The sequence below is a fragment of the Oncorhynchus mykiss genome, chromosome 2 (assembly GCF_013265735.2).
Source record: "Oncorhynchus mykiss isolate Arlee chromosome 2, USDA_OmykA_1.1, whole genome shotgun sequence".
NCBI classification, from domain to species: domain Eukaryota; kingdom Metazoa; phylum Chordata; class Actinopteri; order Salmoniformes; family Salmonidae; genus Oncorhynchus; species Oncorhynchus mykiss.
The window spans coordinates 38,927,400-38,952,175 of NC_048566.1; the positions used below are offsets into that span (position 1 = coordinate 38,927,400).

The 24,776-nt window shown below is 41.3% G+C and overlaps 2 protein-coding genes across 5 annotated transcripts; both read left to right on the forward strand.

Annotated features, from left to right (window-relative positions):
- The first annotated feature begins 838 nt into the window (after window positions 1–838).
- LOC110489198 (enoyl-[acyl-carrier-protein] reductase, mitochondrial) lies at window positions 839–8,744 on the forward strand. Of its 3 annotated transcripts, none has more exons than XM_021561835.2 (10): window positions 839–1,070; window positions 1,297–1,394; window positions 1,551–1,682; window positions 6,446–6,589; window positions 6,729–6,831; window positions 7,342–7,444; window positions 7,532–7,605; window positions 7,721–7,781; window positions 7,949–8,021; window positions 8,313–8,744. In XM_021561835.2, exons 1-10 carry the CDS (start codon window positions 898–900, stop codon window positions 8,474–8,476), a joined length of 1,125 nt encoding a protein of 374 aa, XP_021417510.1. In that variant the 5' UTR covers window positions 839–897; the 3' UTR covers window positions 8,477–8,744. The 3 variants fall into 3 exon arrangements, with proteins under 3 accessions (XP_021417510.1, XP_021417503.1, XP_021417517.1); XM_021561828.2 differs by having other exon boundaries at window positions 841–1,148; XM_021561842.2 differs by having other exon boundaries at window positions 906–1,066.
- Window positions 8,745–14,822: 6,078 nt separating this feature from the next.
- LOC110489231 (replication protein A 32 kDa subunit) lies at window positions 14,823–24,712 on the forward strand. 2 transcript variants are annotated; one of them, XM_021561873.2, is made up of 9 exons: window positions 14,823–15,127; window positions 15,626–15,723; window positions 15,902–16,003; window positions 16,175–16,288; window positions 16,479–16,592; window positions 21,994–22,113; window positions 23,233–23,364; window positions 23,707–23,801; window positions 24,131–24,712. In XM_021561873.2, the coding sequence occupies exons 1-9, from the start codon at window positions 15,115–15,117 to the stop codon at window positions 24,216–24,218; spliced, it is 876 nt and encodes a 291-aa protein (XP_021417548.2). In that variant the 5' UTR covers window positions 14,823–15,114; the 3' UTR covers window positions 24,219–24,712. The 2 variants fall into 2 exon arrangements, with proteins under 2 accessions (XP_021417548.2, XP_021417555.1); XM_021561880.2 differs by having other exon boundaries at window positions 14,842–15,127; window positions 16,479–16,553; window positions 24,131–24,707.
- Window positions 24,713–24,776: the final 64 nt, after the last annotated feature.

Consider the following 24,776-nt stretch of genomic DNA (forward strand, 5'->3'; position numbering starts at 1 on the left):
TTAAGGAAGAATATCAAAAAGGGAAATAATGTGACGTGGGGAGCGTTGTAATTCTACCTTGTTTATTTGCAGAGAATGATTTTAGAATAAAAAGACCAAATCAGAAGGTCAGTGGCAGTAGAGGAGATATTGGTGTTGATGGCCACAATTTCCTTTACCCAGAGTACCCATTCATGTGTATGTGATGTAGGCCTATGTATTTTACAGGAAGTGAGCTATAACAATCAGTCATGACACACGTATAATGAAAGAGCAATAAACTATAATATATGAGAATCATAATGTTAAGATACCATCATACAATTGATAGCATATTACATGGGAAATGGATGCTTACTGTATCATTTACAATGTGTGTTTTCTGATTTCTGTCCATTGGTGGGCACATTTCACAATTTAATTTACGCAACACACTCACAAATGGTAGCATAGATCACAGTTTTGAGGTTTAGGTTGCTTGATGTTCATAGCTAGCGAGCAGCACAAGCAAACATTGTGCAAATCTCTCTTCACCCAGCATCAACACCAACAATCTCCGCAATCCTCCTCCATGCCATTGACCTTGTAATATTGTGTCTGTATTCTAGCAAAGCAAAATCATATAGAATTGGAAAACCAGACATAGCGATGATTTGCTTTCATCCATCTGTCCTTGTTGCGCTTGCCCATAACCAACGACAGGCGGAACTGTGATTCATGAGCAATCTTCTGCTACTCACCTGCTTGGTTAACCGCAGCGGTAGCAGCGTGACATTTGCATAACGTAGAGCAGAGCGCCGCTCCTGCGCATTGCGCTACTTGCTCCTGTTGAAAATAAATGGGGGCGGTACTTTGCCTGGCGAATTCGGAAGTGGTGGGACCCCTGCTTGACTCTGGCATGCCAAGGGTTAATCCAAGATGGCTGGGTTTACGGGTTCATGCTTTCTATGTTTTAAAATGAAGGTGTCACGTATCGCATGGTTATTATGTAAAAGAACCGAGGTGAGGAGGCATACAGTATGTAGAACATTCATCAGTGGATCCACCACCCTACAACAACAGCTATCAAGCGCGAGGGGTAGTATTTGTAGGTATTCAACTGAATCTTCAATCAATGGTTGTACGGCCCTGTTGTACAGAAACCACGGCGACCCGTCTCAAGTTGTTCAGTAAGAATGTTAGCTCAGGAAAATATTGAGTACTGTGTACCATTGATTCTGGATGTAAGTGCAATGCTGCCGTGACGTACTGTCATAGTTGCAGATTTATCTGAAGAGAGAATCCAGAGGCTTCAAATGTGTCTTGTGTGTTTTACAGGTTGGAGAGCATGGAGCTTCCCTCTGTTGGTGCTAAGAGTGTCCTTGTAAAATTGTTGGCAGCCCCCATCAACCCTTCTGACATAAACATGATCCAAGGTAAAAAGGAAATAAAAAAAACAGCACTGGTGACATGCAAACAGACAATTGCATTTATTGTTGAGTTCCTATCATGAATTAACTGGATCGAGATCAAATTGATCCTAACCATAGTTGTTTTATATCTAAAGCCAATGTCCCTATTTGGTCCTGTAGGTTCCTATGCCATCCTACCTGACCTTCCAGCAGTAGGAGGAAACGAGGGGGTGGGCCAGATCCTGGAAGTGGGCAGCCAGGTGAAAGCACTCAGACCAGGGGACTGGGTGATCCCAAGAGATGCTGGATTAGGTAAGTTAATACTTTATTGCTCATGAGATATCTATCTAGGTTTACATTCAAGCCCTTCATGCTTTAGAATCCAGGGGCCTCATTTATAAACCATGTGAATCTACTAAATAGACCACAAAGCATGCATGCGCCAGCTTTCATGCTAAAGTTGCCATTTATAAAACCTGAACTAGATGTGAAAATGTGCTCACCTTCCTGCAAACTTTAGACCATACCTACGTGCAGTTTCTAGTGGTTAAAGAATTGTGTTGCAAGTAGATTTGAATGTTTTGCACATGGGGGATATGAGGGACAGGCTTATTTATAGCAATCAACAGGTTAAGAAGAGAGAATCTATATTTTGTTTCTTTGCATTTTAAAATAATTAGTAATGGGTATCTATTTCCTAGGCCATTATTTATTGAATTTCCATAATAAATTCTTCACCTTTTCTGTGATGGTTTTATACTTACGAGGTAGCATAGGCCTACAACAAGGATACCATTCGTCCCATCTCATTTAATTGGACCCACTTCACAGTGGTAAAACAGAAAAGGTCATTTCAATATTTTGCTGTATGTCATCCAATCCGCAGCACAGTTTATTAATGGTGGAACAGACAGTTGTAGGTTACTTCTGTAGCTTACGTCTGAATACTGAAATTTCGCATTTCTTGAGTAGACAATATCATGTGCATCTCTCATTTAATTGGGCCCACGAGATAGGCTATTTTTCAAGTAATTTGCTCTATGTATCAGAAAGGAAGCTGGTTTATAACATACAGTAGAATTGAATAGGTGAACAGACCGTTGAGCTTTTGCATTGACGTATGCATGGCTACCGCTGTGAATAGACAATGTTTCAGATTTCGGGCAATGAGGTTAGGTTAGAGGAAAAAGTAAATCCCAAAACATTAGTCCATATTAAATTCAGACGGTCTGTTTACAGGTCCACAGCAATTTGTAATGGTTGTCTTTCATGAACCTTTTGTCTGTCAGATAGCTTAGGACAACAGTAAATGTCACTGCAAAAGATCAACGTTCTGCCATCACTTACAAAGACATTTAATCAAGTTTGATGTTGCTATTTCCTTTAGAGAAACGATTCGGCCTAATTCGAATACTTCCAAAGTGGACAGCAAATAAGGGAGATGTTGTCTCCATAAAAGGTGGATGATGGGTGTTTTTCATGCAGAGTTTTAATGCTTCATGCGCGCACAGTTTCAGGACGGGTCTGATTTGTAACGGAAACATGCGTATGTAGGGAGTGCGCCAAGTTTATGAATCTCAATATTTTTGTATGTGTGCAGTCTTTTCAGAAATGGCGCACGCAGATATTTCTTGTGAAATATATGCAACGATTATAAATGACGCCATACATACGCATGTTTCTTGTTATAAATCAAACCTGTCGCAAAACTACGCACGCGTGAACGAGCATTATAACTTCTCCTGAATAATTCCCATGGTTCACCTTTTATGGTCACAATTAACGCCCTTGTTTGCTGTTTGGAAGTATTGGAATTAGGTCAAGACAGTATCTAACGGAAATAGTAATGGTGAAATTGATGAAATGTCTTTGGGGGTGTTGGCAGAATGTTTTCTTTTGCAGTGACATTTGCGGTATCTGACTGTTTCTGAAAGACAAAAACAATTGTAATTTGTTGTAGACCTGCATTCACTTTTTCCCAAACCTAAATATGCTGCACTGCCTGTGAATTCTGAAACATTGTTTACTTTGGGAAAAAAATGAAACTACAGTAGGCCTACTTAGTGGTAGCCTACACACTTCAATGCAAAATATCAACTGTCTGTTCACCTGTTAAATTCTACTGTACAGTTGAAGTCAAAAGTTTACATACACTTAGGTTGGAGTCATTAACTCGTTTTTCAACCACTCCACAAATGTCTTGCTAACAAACTATAGTTTTGGCAAGTCGGTTAGGACATCTACTTTGCGCATGACACAAGTAATTTTTCCAACAATTGTTTACAGACAGATTATTTCACTTAATCACAATTCCAATGGGTCAGAAGTTTACATGCACTAAGTTGACTGTGCCTTTTAAACAGCTTGGAACATTCCAGAAAATGACATGGCTTTAGAAGCTTCTGATAAGCTAATTGACATCATTTGAGTCAATTGGAGGTGTACCTGTGGATGTATTTCAAGGCCTGCCTTCAAACTCAGTGCCTCTTTGCTTGACATCATGGGAAAATCAAAAGAAATCAGACAAGACCTCAGGAAAAAATTGTAGACCTCCACAAGTCTGGTTCATCCTTGGGAGCAATTTCCAAATGCCTGAAGGTACCACGTTCATCTGTACAAGCAATAGTACGTAAGTATAGACATGGGACCACGCAGTCGCCATACCACTCAGGAAGAAGACACGTTCTGTCTCCTAGAGATAAGTGCAAAAGTGCAAATCAATCCCAGAACAGCAAAGGACCTTGTGAAGATGCTGAAGGAAACCGGTACAAAAGTATCTATATCCACAGTAAAACAGGTCCTATATCGACAACCTGAAAGGTCGCTCAGCAAGGAAGAAGCCACTGCTCCAAAACCGGCAAAAAAAAGCCAGACTACGGTTTGCAACTGCACAAGGGGACAAAGATCATACTTTTTATAGAAATGTCCTCTGGTCTGATGAAACAAAAATAGAACTGTTTGCCATAAATGACCATCGTTATGTTTGGAGGAAAAAGGGGGATGCTTGCAAGCCCAAGAACACCATCCCAACCGTGAAGCACGGGGGTGGCAGCATCATGTTGTGGGGGTGCTTTGCTACAGGAGGGACTGGTGCACTTCCCAAAATAGATGGCATCATAAGGACAGAAAATTGTGGATCTATTGAAGCAACATCACATGACATCAGTCAGAAAGTTTAAGCTTGGTCGCAAATGGGTCTTCCAAATGGACAATAACCCCAAGCATACTTCCAAAGTTGTGGAAAAATGGCTTTAAGGACAACAAAGTCAAGGTATTGGAGTGGCCATCACAAAGCCCTGACCTCAATCCTCTAGAACAGTGGTGGGCAGATCTGAAAAAGTGTGTGCAAGCAAGGAGGCATACAAACCTGATTCGGTTACACCAGCTTTGTCAAGAGGAATAGGCCAAAATTCACCCAACTTATTGTGGGAAGCTTGTGAAAGGCTAGCCAAACCGTTTGACCCAAGTTAAACAATTAAAAGGCAATGCTACCAAATACTAATTGAGTGTATGTAAACTTTTGACCCACTGGGAATGTGATGAAAGAAATTAAGCTGAAATAAATCATTCTCTCCTATCATTCTGACATTTCACATTCTTAAAATAAAGTGGTGATCCTAACTGACCTAAGACAGGGAATGTTTACTAGGATTAAATGTCAGGAATTGTGAAACTCAGTTTAAATGCATTTGGCTTAGGTATATGTAAACTTCTGACTTCAACTGTATGTTATCAACCGTGCACCCTGTCAGATGCATGGAGCAAAAACTTGAAATTATAATAGCTTAACTAATGGTCCCAATTAAATGAGAGATATGCATGGTAATTTGGTATATGGATACAATGGGAATATGGACTCATCAAGGTGAGGAATTTATTCTGCAATGGTTATGATATGCATAACATGACCAAAAGTATGTGCCACCAGAGACTCTGGGTTCGCGCCCAGGCTCTGTCGTAACCGGCCGCGACCGGGAGGTCCGTGGGGCGACGCACAATTGGCCTAGCGTCGTCCGGGTTAGGGAGGGTTTGGCCGGTGGGGATATCCTTGTCTCATCGCGCACCAGCGACTCCTGTGGCGGGCCGGGCGCAGTGCACGCTAACCAAGGTTGCCAGGTGCATGGTGTTTCCTCCGACACATTGGTGCGGCTGGCTTCCGGGTTGGATGCGCGCTGTGTTAAAAAGCAGTGCGGCTTGGTTGGGTTGTGTATCGGAGGACGCATGACTTTCAACCTTTGTCTCTCCTGAGCCTGTACGGGAGTTGTAGCAATGAGACAAGATAGTAGCTATTAACAATTGGATACCACGAAATTGGGGAGAAAAAGGGGTCAAATAAAAAAAAAATTTTTACTTAAAAATAAAATGTTCTACCGTTAAACTGCACTTCAGATTGTATTGCACACTATTTACTACTGTGAAGTGGGTCCAATTTAAATGATGGGGCAAATGGTTGCCTATCCTAACTTGTTGTTCGCAAAATAGCCTACAGGCCTACAGTCTATGAAACCATCACAGTCAGAAAAGGTGAGGAATTTATCTGTATTGATCATGGAAATGAAAAAAAAAAAATAGAATATGCAGTGTGCCTACTTGTAATTATTTTAGCATGCAAAGATAAATTGGTTTACACTCTTCTCACTAACCGCAAATGATTGCATCGTGTTACTATATTTCGCTAGGCCTACCTGTTTTTATTTTGTTGTTGTGATGAATAAGAGTGTCATCATATTACGCATTTGCACAAGGCTACTACTAGGCTACTCATGCCTTCTTGCAATGCAATACTTTAACCACTAGAAACTGTGCATATGCATGGTCTAAGGTTTGCTGGAGGATAAGTACATTTTCATGTGACATTCAGTTTTTATAAATGCCAACTTTTGCTTGAATTGGCGCACTTATGTTTTGGGACATATTTTGTGCCCACGCAAATGTTTATAAATTAGGCCCCGGGCCCTTATTCATTAGGGTGGGGCACACATGATTAAAACGTCCCTCCCTGTTTCAGTCCGTTTTCTTCTATTTGGTTCCCAATGAATACGACCCCGTCCTTTTCTCTCTCTCTCTCTGAGCAGGGACGTGGAGGACAGCAGCGGTTTTAGCTGAAAACGATGTGATCTCTCTGCCCAATGACATCCCCCTGTTCTCTGCAGCCACACTGGGCGTTAACCCCTGCACTGCCTTTAGGATGCTCTCTGACTTTGAGGAGCTGAAACCAGGTGTGCTAAGTTCACCATTTCAACAAGTTGATGCTAAGCTAGCTGTTACTTTTTTTTATACAGAACCTAACTTTCCTTCATCACACTACACTGTATAATATGTTTATTGCACTGCCCTTTGCATGTGAGTTCATTCCAGGTGACACAGTGATCCAGAATGCAGCCAACAGTGGTGTGGGTCAGGCTGTCATACAGATCGCTGCTGCAAGGGGGATCCAAACCATCAACGTGGTCAGAGACCGGTAAATCCAAACGACCAGTTTCGTATTCATCAGGGCACATAACTCAAAATCTTTTGCAACAGAAAATGTGTTTCTTATGGGGTCCGGGTAGTCGCTCGACTCCCTCCCTGTTTCAGTCTGATTTCTTCGATTTGGTGCCAAATGATTAGAACCAATGCATACTGCACTAAGCTACATTTCAAAAAGGGAACATCTGTGAATTAGTGATTGATTAAGAATTTGACCTTTCAGCAGCTGAAGTAAAACCATTTGGGGGGGGGGGGTTCCAGCTCTAATGATAACACTGGGTTATCAGCTGGAAATAATGAAAAGAGTACTTGTACTAGACCAGGGTTGTTGTAAGTAACTCACTGTCATAATATAGCCTACTGCCCTAATAAAGTGATGTATTTTGTGCGAGAGGGACTGATATAGAAAATTCCTTAGAGCAGTGATTATATTAAGCAAGGTTGCGTATTCAAGAAGGCCCGTGTTGAAGAACTGCATGTACTTGTGTGCCCCTTTTCACAGGCCAGACCTCACACAGCTTATTGACAGGCTGAAGGCTATGGGCGCCAGTCATGTGATCAAAGAGGAGACCCTGAGGCGGCATGAAATGAAGGAACTTTTCAAGGTCTGTGGATATCAACACTGCTCTGAGGGCCAAATTCTGATAATGATCTTTCCTTGGATGTAAATTCACTATTTAACTTCCTTATAGACCTGTCGAAGGCCTAAGCTGGCACTGAACGGAGTTGGGGGAAAGAGTGCAACAGAACTTCTCCGTCACTTACAGTAAGTATTCAGGTGACTGAATTGAACCTTCTTTGTTGCCATAGCTTGATGTTCTGAGATTCAAGTGGATTTGATATCTGATCAAGTAAATAGTCCCCCCCACAAACTTTTTCAGAGTTGGAGGGTCGATGGTGACGTATGGAGGGATGGCCAAGCAGCCAGTCACTGTTCCTGTGGTAAGACTGCTACTTCCTATAATTCCTATAATATAACAATTTCAACAGACTGTTTTCTCTCTCCATCTCACAAACATGGCGATAGCTTTTAAATGCTAATACCTATGGAAACCACTTGTGTGTGTTGTGCATACTTACAAACAAATCATTGTCTGTCCTCTCCCCAGAGTGCCCTGATTTTCAAAAATGTGACAGTCAAAGGGTTCTGGGTCACCCAGTGGAAGAGAACCCACTCTCAGGGTGAGCCAGATACAATACACACACACACACAAAATAGGTAGGAGTATGGAGAGACAGATCTATGCTCTGCATTTCTCACATGCCATTATAGTGGGTCCAAGCTATGAGTGAGACACATGGTACCTTTAATTTTGTCCCTCTGAATGTCCAGGGTCAAAAGTTACTTTCAATAGCCTGCCGATATGATGCTTTATAACCTGTTATATGGATGAGTTTGCATGCATGAGCTTCTATAATGCCTTTATAATAAGGCTTATAATATGTTATGTCTGTATATTTCTGTCTCCCCAGATGAGGGGGCCTTACGGGGAATGCTGGATGAGCTCTGCTCTCTGATCCGCCAGGGAAAGCTGACCGCACCTGCCTGTTCTGAGGTAGGCCTCCAAGACTTCCGGAAAGCACTGGACACTGCCATGCAGCCGTTCACCTCAGCCAAACAGGTCCTGGTCTTGTGACCCCTCTTTTGACCAGCCCCAGCCTTTCTCAGGGTCATGTTCATTAGGTACCAAATGGAAGAAAACGGACAGAAACAGGAAGGAACTACCTGGACTTGTCCAATAAGAAACATTGTTTTGCACTGGGTGCCCAATTGAACACGACCCTGCATACAAAACGAAGTCCCGGGCACGTTCAACGGGTGCAGCCCCAAGACTGCTGCTTCATCATTGTCGGAAATGCGTTGCTCAAGCACACGTTCAATAAATGTGTATTTTCCGTAGTGTCTCAAAGTCCACTATATATATTATCAGCACCACTTTAAGTCATATTTCCTGACAACAGTTAATGGAAATGATTTCAGAATGGTCATGGATTCCTTGACAACTTATGTATTGTCGACATGTTTATTTCTCCTGAATGGTAACATTGTTATATCCTGGTCCCAGATCGGTTTGTGCTGTCTTGGCGACTCCTAAGGTTATTACTATGCAAGACGGCACAAACAGATCTGGGACCAGGCTAACGTGGTTATGCAACACATGGTGTTCTGGTAAAACATTTGTCAAAGATTAAGCTATTTTTAAAGAGTTCAAATTACTTGTTGTATGGACACGAGCAAATATCATCATGATGCGTGTTAGACAGGTTTATTGCTTTAAAAACAATAGCGCAGGGTCCAACTAGAGCTGTTACACTGACCATGTTAAATTCCATGTGAACATTAAGTTGTAGTAACTACTAGGCTTCTCTAAGCTCTGATGTTGCTGATGGTCATTAGTAGTCTACCAAACTTGCTAACTGCCTGGTACTCAGCATTCCATTGTCCCTTTAATCACTCTGACATCAATAAAATTTATCAAATCAAACACTTCATAAGAGCTCATTTTGAGCAACATTTCTATAGGCTATGAAATGGTGTGAGAAAAGGGTTTTGATGGCCTCTAATAAAAAGAGGATCCCATCAGCTTTCTATAGGCTAGGCCTACTATATTTATCAACTTTCCTAATATTAAGCACATTGCTTCGCTTTACAACAGGAGTATAGCCTACCTGGCTGGCATGGAAAATGAACCTCAGGCAAAGCGTCCTCCATTCGCTATTTAAATGCATAGATGACGTGTATTTTTTCCCCCCATGCCGCCGTTGCGAGACAGGTGCACGGTAATGGTCCATTCTATACTGAACAAAATGATAAATGCAACCATTTCAATGAATTACGGAGTGACAGTTCATATAAGGAAGTCAGTCAATTTAAAGAAATTAGGCCCCAGCTATGGATTTCACATGACTGGGCAGCCATGGGTGGGCATAGGCCCAACAAATCCGAATGAGTTTTTCCCCACAAAAGGGCTTTATTACAGACAGGGTGGCTGGTCTCCGATTATCCCGCAAGTGAAGAAGCCGGAAGTGGAGGTCCTGGGCTGGTGTTTTTACACGTGGTCTGCGGTTGTGAGGCCAGTTGGACGTACTGCCAAATTCTCTTAAATGACATTGGAGATGGCTTATTGTAGAGAAATTAACATTACATTTTCAGGCAACAGCTCCGGTGGACATTCCTGCAGTCAGCATGCCAATTGCACGCTCCCTCAATTTAAGACATATTTGGCATTGTGTTGTGCAACATTTGAGAAATAAGCTTTTTGTGTGGAACATTTCTGGGAGCTTTCATTTCAGGTCATGAAACATGGGACTAACGCATGTTGCGTTTTATATTTTTGTTCAGTGTAAATCAAAACTAATTTAACACCATTATTTAGTATATGTAAAGACAACATTAAGAATAGTCTGATGGGTGACAACATTAGCTTATCACTTGTGAATGATGTATTATCAATTGTGAATTTAATTTTACATTTTTTTATTTTACCTTTATTTAACCAGGCAAGTCAGTTAAGAACAAATTCTTATTTTCAATGACGGCCTAGGAACAGTGGGTTAACTGCCTGTTCAGGGGCAGAACGACAGATTTGTCCAGCATGTGCAGTAAAGCAAAAAACAGCACATGCCTTTTTTTGCAACTTTTTCAAATCATAGTCGCACACCTCATGTAGCCTAGCCCATAGGCCTATGTGTTTTGATCAGATTTGTATCACAACTAAAGTGGCCAAATAACATTAATTTGCTTTACAACCGATTGTAGAGCCTACCTGGCATACCTACCTACCAGTAGGTGGCGCGTGAGTTTCAAGTTTGGGGAAGATAATTTTCCCCATTAAAAATGCACCTATATAATAAAGCATTACACATCGTATTTGCTTTCATTTTTGAGAACAGTGTTTTCCCGCTGATTGATTGCATTTAGGAATATTTGCGCTTATAGCCTACTGCCATTGCTGCACTTATGTGAAGAAATAGCCTGATAGTGGGCCTCCCGGGTGGCGCCATCAGAGTCCCTGGGTTCGCGCCCAGGCTCTGTCGTAACCGGCCACGAGACGCACAATTGGCCTAGCGTCGCCCGGGTTAGGGAGGGCTTGGTCGGTAGGGGTGTCCGTGTCTCATCGCGCACCAGCGACTCCTGTGGCGGGCTGGGCGCAGTGTGCGCTAACCAAGGTGGCCAGGTGCACGGTGTTTCCTCCGGCGCACTGGTGCGGCTGGCTTCCGGGTTGGATGCGCGCTGTGTTAAGAAGCAGTGCGGCTTGGTAAATATGACATTTACATACACTTAGGTTGGAGTCATTAAAACTCGTCACCACCAAACTTCACCGTAGGGATGGTGCCAGGTTTCCTCCAGACGTGACGCTTGGTATTCAGCCCAAAGAATTCAATCTTGGTTTCATCAGACCAGAGTATCTTGTTGCTCATGGTCTGAGAGTCCTTTAGGTGCTTTTTGGCAAACACCAAGCGGGCTGTCGTGCCTTTTACTGAGGAGTGGCTTCCGTCTGGCCACTACCATAAAGGTCTAAGTGCTGCAGAGATGGTTGTCCTTCTGGAAGGTTCTCCCATCTCCACAGAGGAACTCTTTAGTTACCATTGGGTTCTTGGTCACCTCCCTGACCAAGGCCCTTCTCCCCTGATTGCTCAGTTTGCCCCGGCAGCCAGCTCTAGGAATAGTCTCGGTGGTTCCAAACTTATTTCATTTAAGAGTGATGGAGGCTGCTGTATTTTTGGGGACTTTCAATGCTGCAGACATTTTTTGGTACCCTTCCCCAGATCTGTGCCTCGACACAATCCTGTCTCGGAGCTCTATGGACAATTCCTTCGACCTCATGGTTTGATTTTAGCTCTGACATACACTGTCAACTGTGGGACCTTTATATAGACAGGTGTGTATCATATCAGAACAACAGTTCAGTTCATTTTTGACAAGCATTAACTATATGATAAATTATTACTTTTACCAATTATTCTTAATACCAATGTCTAAACATATGTCAAAGAGAATAACACATTCTATTTTAACTATTTTTTTCAAATTGGCATATACTCTCCATCACACTGTCAACTTCATCGCAGAGCCACAGGAACAGGAAGTTAGACCTATAACCCATCAGGAAAAATCCTAACAATCCAGCAGACCTAATCGGGTGAGATTTGTATCAGAACAAACACCACAATAATACACTCCTTCACATATCAAGGCGTGTAAACTTCAATCCAAAACTTAAACTTTTACCTCCCCCTTTTTGACACACAACTACCCATGTGAGTAATGTGTAAAAAAAAAAAACACAAAAAAACACTACTACTGGTCAAAATAAAATAATTTAAAACAACAAAATCGAATTAGAATCACTACCCTTAACTTCATAAAGAAAAATTATTGTACCCATACGGTCATAGGAAAAAGGCAACTCCCTCTCCTTCACATTGTAAAAATCACAAATATGGCTAAAAACTATAAACGTCATCATAATTGTCAATAATACAAATGAAACTATTTGGAATTTTCGTCTGCGTTGTCGTGACCGCTCTTTCCCATGGATTTCTGAATATAACGCGACAAACAAACAAACGGAACATTTGTTGTGTAACTGGGAGTCTCGTGAGTGAAAACACCCGAAGATCATCAAAGGTAAACGATTAATTTGATTGCTTTTCTGATTTTCGTGACCGAGCTTCCTGATGCTAAGTGTACTTAATGTTTTATCGTGCGATCGATAAACTTACACAAACGCTTGGATTGCTTTCGATATAAAGCTTAATTTCAAAATCTGACACGACAGGTGGATTAACAAAAGGCTGTGTTTTCCTATATTGCACTTGTGATTTCATGAATATAAATATAGTAATATTTATTGTATGTAGTGCTTTGCTATTCAGCGGTTGTTGATGACACTTATCCCGATAGGGGGATTGCAGCCATAGCAAGTTAAGGGAGACCTAACTCTGAGTACACCCTCAACAGGCGCATTTGTTGTTTAAAAAATATATATATATATATATTATATTTTCATCACTTAAATGTTCAGTTATGTCTAATATGTACTATTAATTCTGTGCACTTTAAGTTCAATTATTGAAAGAAACCAGTCTCACCCTTAATCCAATTCTGTTAAAAATTATGTATCCATTCAGCTGACGCTCGCAGCCAGGTGGGGATCCGATCTGCTCCAAATAGTGGAGAGTGGCTTTCCTCTGGTTGCATCTAATGCAACTCCGTGTGCACGGTTAACCTGAGTTTCACTGGGAAAAATCCGAAAATTAAGTTTATCATCCCATCCTTGTCACCAAAATGGTGGTACAACTATTGTAATCAAAAGGAGAGACTTTTAGATTTCTTCAACAATCACTTTATTATTTAATTACTGCAGTAATGGAGCTGGTTGGTAATCACCCCTGGAGGTGATCACTGAGAACTCGAGCTGGTTTGAGCCACAGCATTTTATTACAAAGTCCATCCTCCTTCAGTCTACATGACACACAACAGATGCATGGAATGTGTCACAAGGTTAAGATTTGTATGAAAGATACTGTCTGCTGTGAATTATAAGTATCTGCTGTAAAAACAGTTTTCATTGTGTAGAGACCAGTGTCTGGCACCCCAACTCTATACTGCAGCCATCTCCGCCTGGTACCCCAGTACAGAACAGAAACATTAACTCTGGAATGCGGTATCCCTGAAGACATCGTAAATCTCCTGTCAGTGTTATCTCCCAGAGGCATGTCCTCTGCAACAGGGGACACACCCTTTTCACGCCAATTCGATAAAAAGTGACTTTCGTAGCAGGTTAGGACAGAGTCCAGCATAACCCGAAGATGCGTGTTGGCTTCAAGGAAGTGGAACATGTCATATGACAGACAAGGGATAAGGAAGGCGGAGAGCACGCTTGTTTGAAATTGAAAAGTGTTGCGGTAGCTTTTGATAAATATTACCATCAAGATGAAGCAGCTGCGTTATAAGTGGGATGTACTGTTGAGCGCCACATCCCGACGGGCTGATTGTACGGAGATTGTGACAGCCAGTTAAATGGGGTCCCTTGAGAAAGCAAGAACAAGATATGTCAGGAGAATTGCAGCATTATCATAAGGATAATACTTGAAATACAGAGGAGGAATGGAGGGGAAAAGAGAGGCAGATGAGGTCTAAGAGAGAGAGAGGGAGGAAGATGGTGAGCTTGAGTCAGTGAAAAAATGGCTGGAAAAAGGGAGATGGTTTGCTACAGAAGAATGGTAGAAAATGTAAGCAGAGTGAGCTGAAGACAGGAGGAGAAATTGAAGTGAATGAGGGCGAAGTATCAGAGGTAGTAGGTGTGGTGAAGTTCTTGGTGCCCTTGAGGCTTGCACTGAGGGTGAGGATAAATATGAGTCTGTGACAGTAGGAGTGAAGTTTTTGGAAAAAGTGGACACTTGCCTTTTGGCTGATCCATTTGTGGTTTCAGGGTGAGTGAAAACAGAATTGGGTACTGTGGAATCGGTGAGGGTAACCAGAAGTGGTCTTGTGATAATTGTTTGTGTTTCTGCTGGTCAGAGGGAGAAGGCACTCGGTGTTAAACGAATGGGGGCAAGAAATGTGAATTGTTTTGCTCTCAATTAAAGGGTGGTTACTGGGGTAGCTGTAAATGTGATAGTTGACCAATTAAAAGGGAAAGATTTTCCCCTCATTTTTCCTAACCTAAAACTCAGTATCCTAACCTGCTGCATAAGTTCTATCCTGCTTAGGGTGACATTTATTAAAATAGGTTGGATTTTGTGGAAATCCCCCCACCCAACACACACAGACAATGAAAGCGCTTACCATATTCGAAACTGACAGAACACTAAGCCAATCACAGCGCAACTAAAGAAGATTGCCTACGCTCTGTATTCCTCGCTACCCCTCCACCACAGAAAGCACTGAGCTAGGCTGAAACACCTGCATTTTGGAGCTGCCTTACTCAAGAGGCAGAATGACGGGTCGCCACTGTTAATGCCCATGATTTTGGAATGAGATGTCATGCGAGCAGGTGTCTACATACCCATGTAGTGTATCTCTGGGTAAACTAGTGCGTCTAGCAATCTCGCATGTTCATTGGTTTTAGCTACCAAATCTAGTCAGAATCTCATTGGACAATGGATTTCGCGGCATTTCTGTAGGGCGCATGCGTTCTATACTGTCAACTTTCCAGCGCGCGGAATTGTTCAGGAAGGGGAATAGTTGTGAATACTTTTTACACGTTTTATTGTCTTGCCACCTGTTTAAACATTATTTTATCATATAACGTAAGGTAACGGCACCATGTGGAACCAAGGTGAGTTTGTCTTTGTAGCAATGGTTTATATGGCTGTCAAGAATAGCTCAAAAGTTGCCTAGTTGTAAATAACGTTAGCTTGCTATTGTAGCCAGCTCTCTTGAGGTCTGTTTTGTTGTGCAAAGTTTGTGCGCTGACTTTGTGCAAAGATAGCTAGTAGCTGACTTGACCTTATTTCTTCTGTAAACTAAAAGGCACCGAGCTTTTTGTCGTACAGTAACAGGAAACAACATTAGCAAACGTTAGCTAGGTAACTAACTAACCTTAGCTACTGTAGTTAACTTGTTACTATAGTGCTTTTGTCAGCTAACGTTAGCTATTTGGCTCACTCGTGTGTAGTCTCCAATCAGCTACCTAACGTTAGCTAGTAATGCAAGCTTGCTTGTTTCCATGGTTTTAGTCAGACAGTGAATTATTGCTGCAGTTGTCTCATTGACACAACCGTCGGTGATTGGCCTAGTTAAATATATATATTTTAAAGACTGTCATTTCATGTAGGTGGATCATACGGTGAATCAAACATGGGTGGTGGATACACTCAGTCTCCGGGAGGATTCGCATCACCTGCTGCCTCCCAGGGAGGAGAGAAGAAAGGGGTCTGTATTTGTCATTCACCAACTCCATATATTATAGCGAACAGCAAGTGGAAAATGTCTGTCATCGTAATATTAGTAGCATAACGCACTATTGTGTCTGCCATTGTGTCATTTTTTTTTTTTGTAGGTTAAAGTTGGCTCTGAATTACTCAGGCTTTCTGTGTATGTATGTTTACAGAGACAACGTGCCCAACATATTGTCCCCTGCACAGTGTCCCAGCTCATGTCTGCTGCCCAAGCAGAGGATGTCTTCAGAGTGGGAGAGATAGAGGTTGCCCAGGTAACCCAAAATACATCTTAAATATGAGGATGGTGGCCATTTTGTTGGGGTTTGTGGTGTGTTGCGATACGGTGACTCAAAGACTGATTAGGATTTTACATTTACATTTGTACATGGAAGGTTGAGGTGTGCCTTGGTATACTATGACAGTATTCTATTTTTGTGTGCTAGGTTACCATTGTGGGCATCATCAGAACCACTGACAAATCCATGACCAACATCCAGTACAAAGTCGATGACATGACAGGGGCCCCTATGGACGTGAAGCAGTGGGTAGATACGGAGGTGAGTCTCATCAGGGCTGCTAAGTACTAGGATCAGGAAGGATATACACTACAGTCAACACTTGCGGTTTAATTTCAAAATAATGTTCAATAAACATATATTTTTTGACATCAGGCTACACTCAAATGAGAGTTCAACTGCTAACTCAACTCACCTATGGTTCTGTCCTGCTCTCTCTCCTCTTTCATAGGATCCCAGTGTGGACAGCACTGTCATCCCCCCAGGCACTTACGTCAAGGTCTCTGGCAATTTGCGCTCCTTCCAGGTGACGTCATCATCCCCACACAACTACATACCTTTATCTGTAGGTCATATCACAGCCATGACCACATCATTCTACACGTTCATTTGTTTTTGTTTTCAAACAATGTGTAACCTGCAAATGTTTATTTTGCAGTTGAAGTCAGAAGTGTACATACACTTAGGTTGGAGTCATTAACTTCTCTAGGGTAGTGGGCAGCATTTGGAATTTTGGATGAAAAGCATGCCCAAATTAAACTGCCTTCTACTCAGGCCCAGAAGATAGGATATGCATATAATTGGTAGATTTGGATAGAAAACACTAAAGTTTCCAAAACTGTTAAAATGGTGTCTGTGACTATAACCGAACTGATTTGGCAGGTGAAAACCTGAGAAAAATCCATTCAAAAATCATTTTTGTTGTTGTAGTTTTCTATTCAATGCCATTACAGTATCCATTGACTTAGGACTCAAATTGCAGTTCCTATGCCTTCCACTAGATGTCAACAGTCTTTAGAAATTGTTTCAGGCTTGTATTCTGAAAAATGATGGAGTAAGCTCATTTCATGCGCACGACCGAGAGAGTGCCTTTCTTGTTTACCTTTTATATTGACGACGTTATTGTCCGGTTGAAATATTATTGATTATTTAGGCTAAAAACAACCTGAGGATTGATTATGAACATCGTTTGAAATGTTTCTACGAACTTTACGGATACTATTTGGATTTTTTTCTGCCTGTTTGACTGCATTTGAGGATGTGGATTGATGAAGAAAACGCGCAAACAAAACAGAGGTTTTTGGATATAGAGAGACTATCGAACAAAAGGAACATTTATTGAATAAATGAATGTCTTCTGAGTGCAACCATATGAAGATCATCAAAGGTAAGTGATTCATTTTATCTCCATTTCTGACTTGTGTAACTCTTCTTCTTGGCTGGTTACTGTTTGTAATGATTTGTCTGCTGGGCTATGTTCTCAAATAATCGTAAGGTATGCTTTCGCGGTAAAGCGTTTTTGAAATCTGACACCGTGGTTGGATTCACAAGAAGTTAATCTTTAAACCTATGTTAAATAGTTGTATATTGGCGCTCTGCAATCTCACTGGATGTTGGCCAGGTGGGACACTAGCGTCCCACATACCATAGAGGTTAAAACTATTTTTTTAAACACTCCACAAATTTGTTGTTAACAAACTAGTTTTGGCAAGTCGGTTAGGACATCTACTTTGTGCATGACACAAGTAATTTTCCCAACAACTGTTTAGATGGATTATTTCACTTATAATTCACTGTATCACAATTACAGTGGGTCAGAAGTTTACAAACACTAAGTTGACTGTGCTTTAACCTCTAGCGACGAGCAATCCTGTATCCGGGAGCGTAATCATAGCCTCAATTGCATTACCATAACGCAACGTTTCCTATTCATGAAAATCGCAAATGAAATGAAATAAATATATTCAAACACAAGCTTAGCCTTTTGTTAACAACACTGTCATCTCAGATTTTCAAAATATGCTTTTCAACTAAAGCTACACAAGCATTTGTGTAAGACTATTGATAGCCTAGCATAGCATTAAGCCTAGCATTCAGCAGGCAACATTTTCACAAAAACAAGAAAAGCATTCAAATAAAATAATTTACCTTTGAAGAACTTCGGATGATTTCAATGACGAGACTCTCAGTTAGATAGGAAATGTTCATTTTTTCCAAAAATATTATTTGTGTTGGCGAAATAGCTTCGTTTTGTTCATCACGTTTGGCTAAGAAAAAGACCGGAAAATTCAGTCACTACAACGCCAAACTTTTTTTCCCAAATCAGCTCCATAATATCGACAGAAACATGGCAAACGTTGTTTAGAATCAATCATCAAGGTGTTTTTCACATATCTATTCGATAATATATCAGTCGTGGCAGTTGGTTTCTCATCAGAAGCAAACGGAAAAATACTGCAGCTGGAGATTATGCAATAATTGCAACGGAGGACACCAAGCGACCACCTGGTATGGTCAATCTTCCAATGATATGCCTACAAATACGTCACAATGCTGTCGACACTTTGGGGAAGCGACAGAAAGCCTAAGCTCATTCGTGCCCCATTCACAGCCATATAAGGAGTCATTGGCATGAGGCGGTTTCAAAAAATGCGGCACTTCCTGATTGGATTTTTATCTGTGTTTCGCCTGTAACATCAGTTCTGTGGCACTCACAGACAATATCTTTGCAGTTTTGGAAACGTCAGTGTTTTCTTTCCAAAGCTGTCAATTATATGCATAGTCGAGCATCTTTTCATGACAAAATATCTTGTTTAAAACTTGAACGTTTTTCATCCAAAGATTTAAATAGCGCCCCCTATATCCAAGATGTTAAACAGCTTGGAAAATTCCAGAAAATGATGTCATGGCTTTAGGAGCTTCTGATAGGCTATTGACATCATTTTAGTCAATTAGAGGTGTACCTTGTGGATGTATTTCAAGGCTTACCTTCAAACTCAGTGCCTCTTTGCTTGGCATCATGGGAAAATCAAAAGAAATCAGCCAAGACCTCAGAAAACAAATTGTAGACCTCCACAAGTTTGGTTTGTCCTTGGGAGCAATTTCCAAACGCCTGAAGGTACCACGTTCATCTGTACAAACAATAGTACGTGAGTATAAACACTATGGGACCACGCAGCCGTCATACCACTCAGGAAGGAGACGCGTTCTGTCTCCTAGAGATGAACGTACTTTGGTGTGAAAAGTGCATATCAATCTCAGAACAACAGCAAAGGACTGTGTGAAGATTCTGGAGGAAATGGGTACAAAAGTATCTATATCCACAGTAAAACAAGCCCTTTATCGACATAAACTAAAAGGCCGCTCAGCAAGGAAGAAGCCACTGCTCCAAAACCGGCATAAAAAAGGCTACGGTTTGCAACTGCACATGGGGACAAAGATCGTACCTTTTGGAGAAATGTCCTTTGGTGTGATGAAATAATAATAGAAATGTTTGGCCATAATGACCATTATGTTTGGAGGAAAAGGGGGGGCTTGCAATCCGAAGAACACCATCCCAACCGTGAAGCAGGCGGGTGGCAGCATCATGTTGTGGGGGTGCTTTGCTGCAGGAGGGACTGGTGCACTTCACAAAATAGATGGCATCATGAGGTAGGAAAATTATGTGGATATATTGAAGCAACATCTCAAGACATCAGTCAGGAAGTTTAAGCTTGGTCGCAAATGGATCTTCCAAATGGACAATGACCCCAAGCAAACTTCCAAAGTTATGGCTTAAGGACAACAAAGTCAAGGTATTGGAGTGGCCATCAATTCTGACCTCAATTCTATAGAAAAATATGTGGGCAGAACTGAAAGCGTGTGCAAGCAAGGAGGCCTGCAAACCTGACTCAGTTACACCAGCTGTGTCAGGACGCCAAAATTCACCCAACTTCAGCTTGTGGAAGGCTAATTTTTACTAGGATTAAATGTCAGGAATTGTGAAAAACTGAGTTTAATTGTATTTGGCTAAGGTATATGTTTACTTCCGACTTCAACTGTATATGCGTCTAGGGCAGGGAGTTGCCGCTGGCATTTTGATTCACAAATGTAAACTTCACCATGCCAGTGGCAGTCGGTGCTGTTTAACATTAGGGATGACAATTCATTTTTTTATGAGCATGGCCTTATTTCTATTACAGAATATTGGATGACTGTAGTTTGTATTCTATTCACCCAGCTCAATGTATCATTGATAGGTTTAGGCTATTACATGATACGCAAATTTGCCATATACCTATCATGAGAGAGCCTACAATTGAATGTTTATAGCCTTGGTACACAGGTCGAGAGACAAATTGGAGTAATCAAGGCGAGACCGTGACACTTTAAATATTGCCTTGCACAGTCTTGCCTGCATCTAGCTGATCTGGTGTGTAATCATTTGTCCAAACAGTTACAAAACGTTCCGTTTTGCAACTTACACAAGAGTTTCTATTGGACAAATTTGGGTAGGTCCATTCCCGTTTTAGTTCCGTTTGCTTCCATTTAAGAAACGTTTTGCAACAGAATTGGTGAAGTGAATACACCGTTGATCACAAGCACACATGGTTCACTTTCATAGCAGCCACATACAGCATCATCACTTTGATGACCAGGTGCAAAAATCTCCCCAAGCCAAACCAAAACTGCGACACTGCCTAGATCGTTGTCACCATATGAGCTAACGTCATAATCAACCAAGTAGAACTAGTAAACCCACAATCAATCCCTGTGTACAATCACGCAGTACAGTGTACAGCATTCAGTTTAGCAGTTACTCCGGTGAGCCCCTGTGGCAATACATTTATAAAACAGAAAGCTCCCCTTGACTTGGAAGAGTTGCAGTGTTGAATAGCCTTAGCCAACAAATTGCATTCCTCTCTGTCAGGTTCTTGTGTAGGTTAAATCGGCTACATTAGCTAAGTATGTGAAAGCTAAACCAATAATTAAAAAATACACTGAGTGTATAAAACATTATGAACACCTGCTCTTTCTACGACACTGACAAGCTATGATCCCATATTGATGTCACTTGTTAAATCCACTTCGATCAGTGTAGATTAAGGGAAGGCGACAGGTTAAATAAGTATTTTTGAGACAGTTGACATGGATTGTGTGTGTGTGCCATTCAAAGGGTGAATGTGCAAGATAATATTTAAGTACCTTTGAACGGGGTATGGTAGTAGGTGCCAGGAGCACCGGTTTGTGTCAAGAACTGAATTGGGGCTGTTCTGAAGGCAGAAGTGGTGGTGCAACTCAATATTAGGAAGGTGTTCTTAATGTTTTGTACACTCATCGTATAGCTAGCTCTCTCTCTGCTGCTTCTTAATTTAAGAATTTAATTTGTCCAAACTGATCAACTATTTTCTTTCTCGATCTTTGAGTCAACTATTCACCACAATTTATGCACTGCAGTGCTATCTAGCTGTAGCATATGGTTTCAGTACTAGATTCATTCTTTGCTCCTTTAATTGGATGGACAGCATGTCAGTTTATGCCGATAGCGCTTATAGGTTGGAGGATGTCCTCCGGAATTCTTCATAATTATTTTGTTAGTTTATGGAAGGGTGTGAGAACCATGACCCTCCTAGGTTTTGTATTGAAGTCAATGTACCCAGAGGAGGAGGGAAAAGAGCTTTCCTCTGGCTACACCATGGTGCTCCCCTAGAGGGTGCTGTTGAGCCCCTCATTGCAAAAGTTTTTTTTTTTTATCAGTTATTTGTTGACATTAATATATTTAGTATAGTTTATCTAAAATGTTTCACTTCATTTTTTTAATGCAATTCACTGAGTGGGATGGTCCTGCATTCTCTGAGGAGCCTTCACTGACCTGTGCAAATGCATTCATGTTAACTGAAAGTGTGCGTTGCACATTCAGTCCTGTGTGTCTCTCTGTGTCTGATGCACTGACTGTGGGTGTTTGTGTAACTTCCTGTCTTCGATAGAACCACAGGTCCATGGTAGCATTCAGCGTCCGGCCCCTTGACGACATGAACGAGATCACCTCCCACATGCTGGAGGTGGTGCAGGCACACGTGCTGCTCAGCAAACCACAGACGATTATGGTGAGAACTTCCTTCACACATGACAAAGAGCACCAGGGCCTAAAATTAACACCCCCCTCCTGCGGGTAGATTTTGGCATTGGTGGGTAAGATGCCTTCTTCACCAGCCATGTTGGAGGGTGGTCAGGGCTTCACACTTCTAGAGTTTCACTCACGTTTGTTAATAAGAAGTCAAGTATGATCATATTTATAGCAAAATAAATGCTGCAGTAGCTGTTTTCATATTATTTCTGCCATTTTGTTTCATAGTTGGTAAATTAATCGCACAAAGTCAAAACTACGTATCCTATAGCCTATCCCACCTCGAGCTGCCACACTGCCTGTCTTGGGGCTGTGCGTCCATGAAGAGCTGAGTGAAAAATTATTTTTTAGAAGAGCTGTGCACAGGCATAATGTTGGTCTAATTTACTTGACTCGGAAGTCTACTGATACTTTGTCCTTGTGTTTCTTGGCAATTTACATTTTGTTCACAATCTAGGTATTTTTTTCTTTATTTGAGTTTCAACTGCTAGGGAAGAGAAGACAATGCAGTTATTAGTCAGACTCTGAATCTCAGACACATGACTCTTGAGTCGTGTAACCGCGGTAACCTCCTGCCCTTAACGGGGCATGTGAACATCTGATTATTTTCGTTAACACTGGTCACAAAAATGTATATGAAATTAAACAATATACCACATTACTTCTTACTAGTAATACATTATTGTTTTAGAAACATTACAAAGCATGCTCATCTGTTTTTGTTTTGTTGATGTAATTTTAGGGGTGAAGAAAAATATTTTGACTGGTAAAAAATGTAGTGGCTGGTAGATTTTTAAATCTACCTGACACAGTGGCTGGTGGAACAAAAATTACATTTTAGGCCCTGAACAGCACCAATATGCCTGAATTTTTGACTTTCCCACCTGTATAACAGTAGTCACAGAGCCGACGAGTTGGCCTTGGCCCATCTGCCACGTATTTAAATGGAGATAAATGAATCATTAAACTTAGCTTTGAATAAGGCCATTCAACCTCAGTAATGCCACAATCAGCTGCTTGTGCTTTTTATGAATAAAGTTTTGTTTTGATTCTCTTCCTGCTTGGCACCACTCACACACAGTTCTGGTTACCTTTTTAGATGGGCGGAGGAGGGGGAATGAACACTAGCATGGTGCCCTTGTCGCGGCCGGGAGTGGGTGGCAACATGGGAGGTGGATACTCGGGTGCCAACGACATGTCCGCTAACGGCCTGAGCCCAAGCCAGAACCAGGTGAGTCTGCAATGGACTAAAGAAAATTGCTGGGCACATTAAATAGTTGGTAGAATAAACAATAGGTAGCCTAAACGCACCGACCATACCAATTGGAAAGTAAACCCGCACCTGTTACCAGGTGAAAGGAGAAAAAAGTGTACTTTATTTAAAAAATCTAGCACATTGGTCTAATGATTACAAAATGAATTGGGCCTCATCAGTTTTTATTAAAAATGCCTCACCATACTGCCATCTGTAGGACTGGCATAACAATTGGGAAGTTTTCAAGAGTTGTTCTACATGTGATTGGCACAATATTCTATATGAATGGTTTTTGTTATGCTCTTGTCCTCTCATAAGGTGCTGAGCTTGATAAGGAGCTGTCCAGACGCGCAGGGTATCAGCACACAGGACTTGAAGCAGAGACTCAGCGGCATGAGCTTGGCTGTCATCAAGTAAGACATTCCCTTCCCTCCATCCTCAAATCAGTTTCTGAAGTTCTTGATATGCTTGAATGTGTCCTGTTGGACCACAACAGTGGTTTGTTCTGCAGGGCACAACTTCGGCCGGCTTTCAGATATAAATATTTTATAGAAAAAAACATGTATTTCTGGGATGTAGAATAAGTCATATTGGCTTTATTCATTGTATTTTTATCTGCAACGTTCAACATTTGCCTACTGAACGTGGCCCAGTGCACTCTCATGTGCAAGGCACAAGAGTAGACTGCATAATTAAGCATGCTGCATTGGCACCTATCTTACTGTCCTTGGTCTAATCATAGGCATGCAGTGGAGTTCCTCAGCAACGAAGGACACATCTTCTCCACCATCGACGAGGATCATTTCAAGTCTACAGACAATGACGACTAAAGCATCTCTCCATTCCCTGTTAGCGCTAAGAACATGATCATAGTCTTGGGTCCATTCTCAACACACTGTGGGCTATGAGCGGACGATTGTATTTAAGAATAACACCCAAAGTCCTCTTAGAATTTTAAGATCTCAACACTGAAAATAGAACCTGTAGTCATTCATGGAAGCATGATTCATACTGAGGATCATCATGGGATGTCTATATAATCCTGAGGGTTTCTGCGAAATTAGGCCTTGGTTTGACTGACATGGTGGCCAGTGTTCACATATCCTGTTTCAACTTCCGTTAATGATATTACAGTAAGAGTGGGCGCATCATAGGCCAATGGTTTTTCTCACAATGAATGCAATCTGTGACTACCAGTTCCTCAATCATTGGTCTTGGTAGTTGTTGTTTAAAAATAGTGAACAGAATGCAAAACTTTGCCATTCAGATTCTTATGTCTCTATGTTTTGTTTTTGTCTCTAGTAAACATATATTTTCAGAAAAATGTGTAATTTGTTCTCAATATAAATATTACTATTTTATATAGTCAATTGGAAAGTATCTCTTAA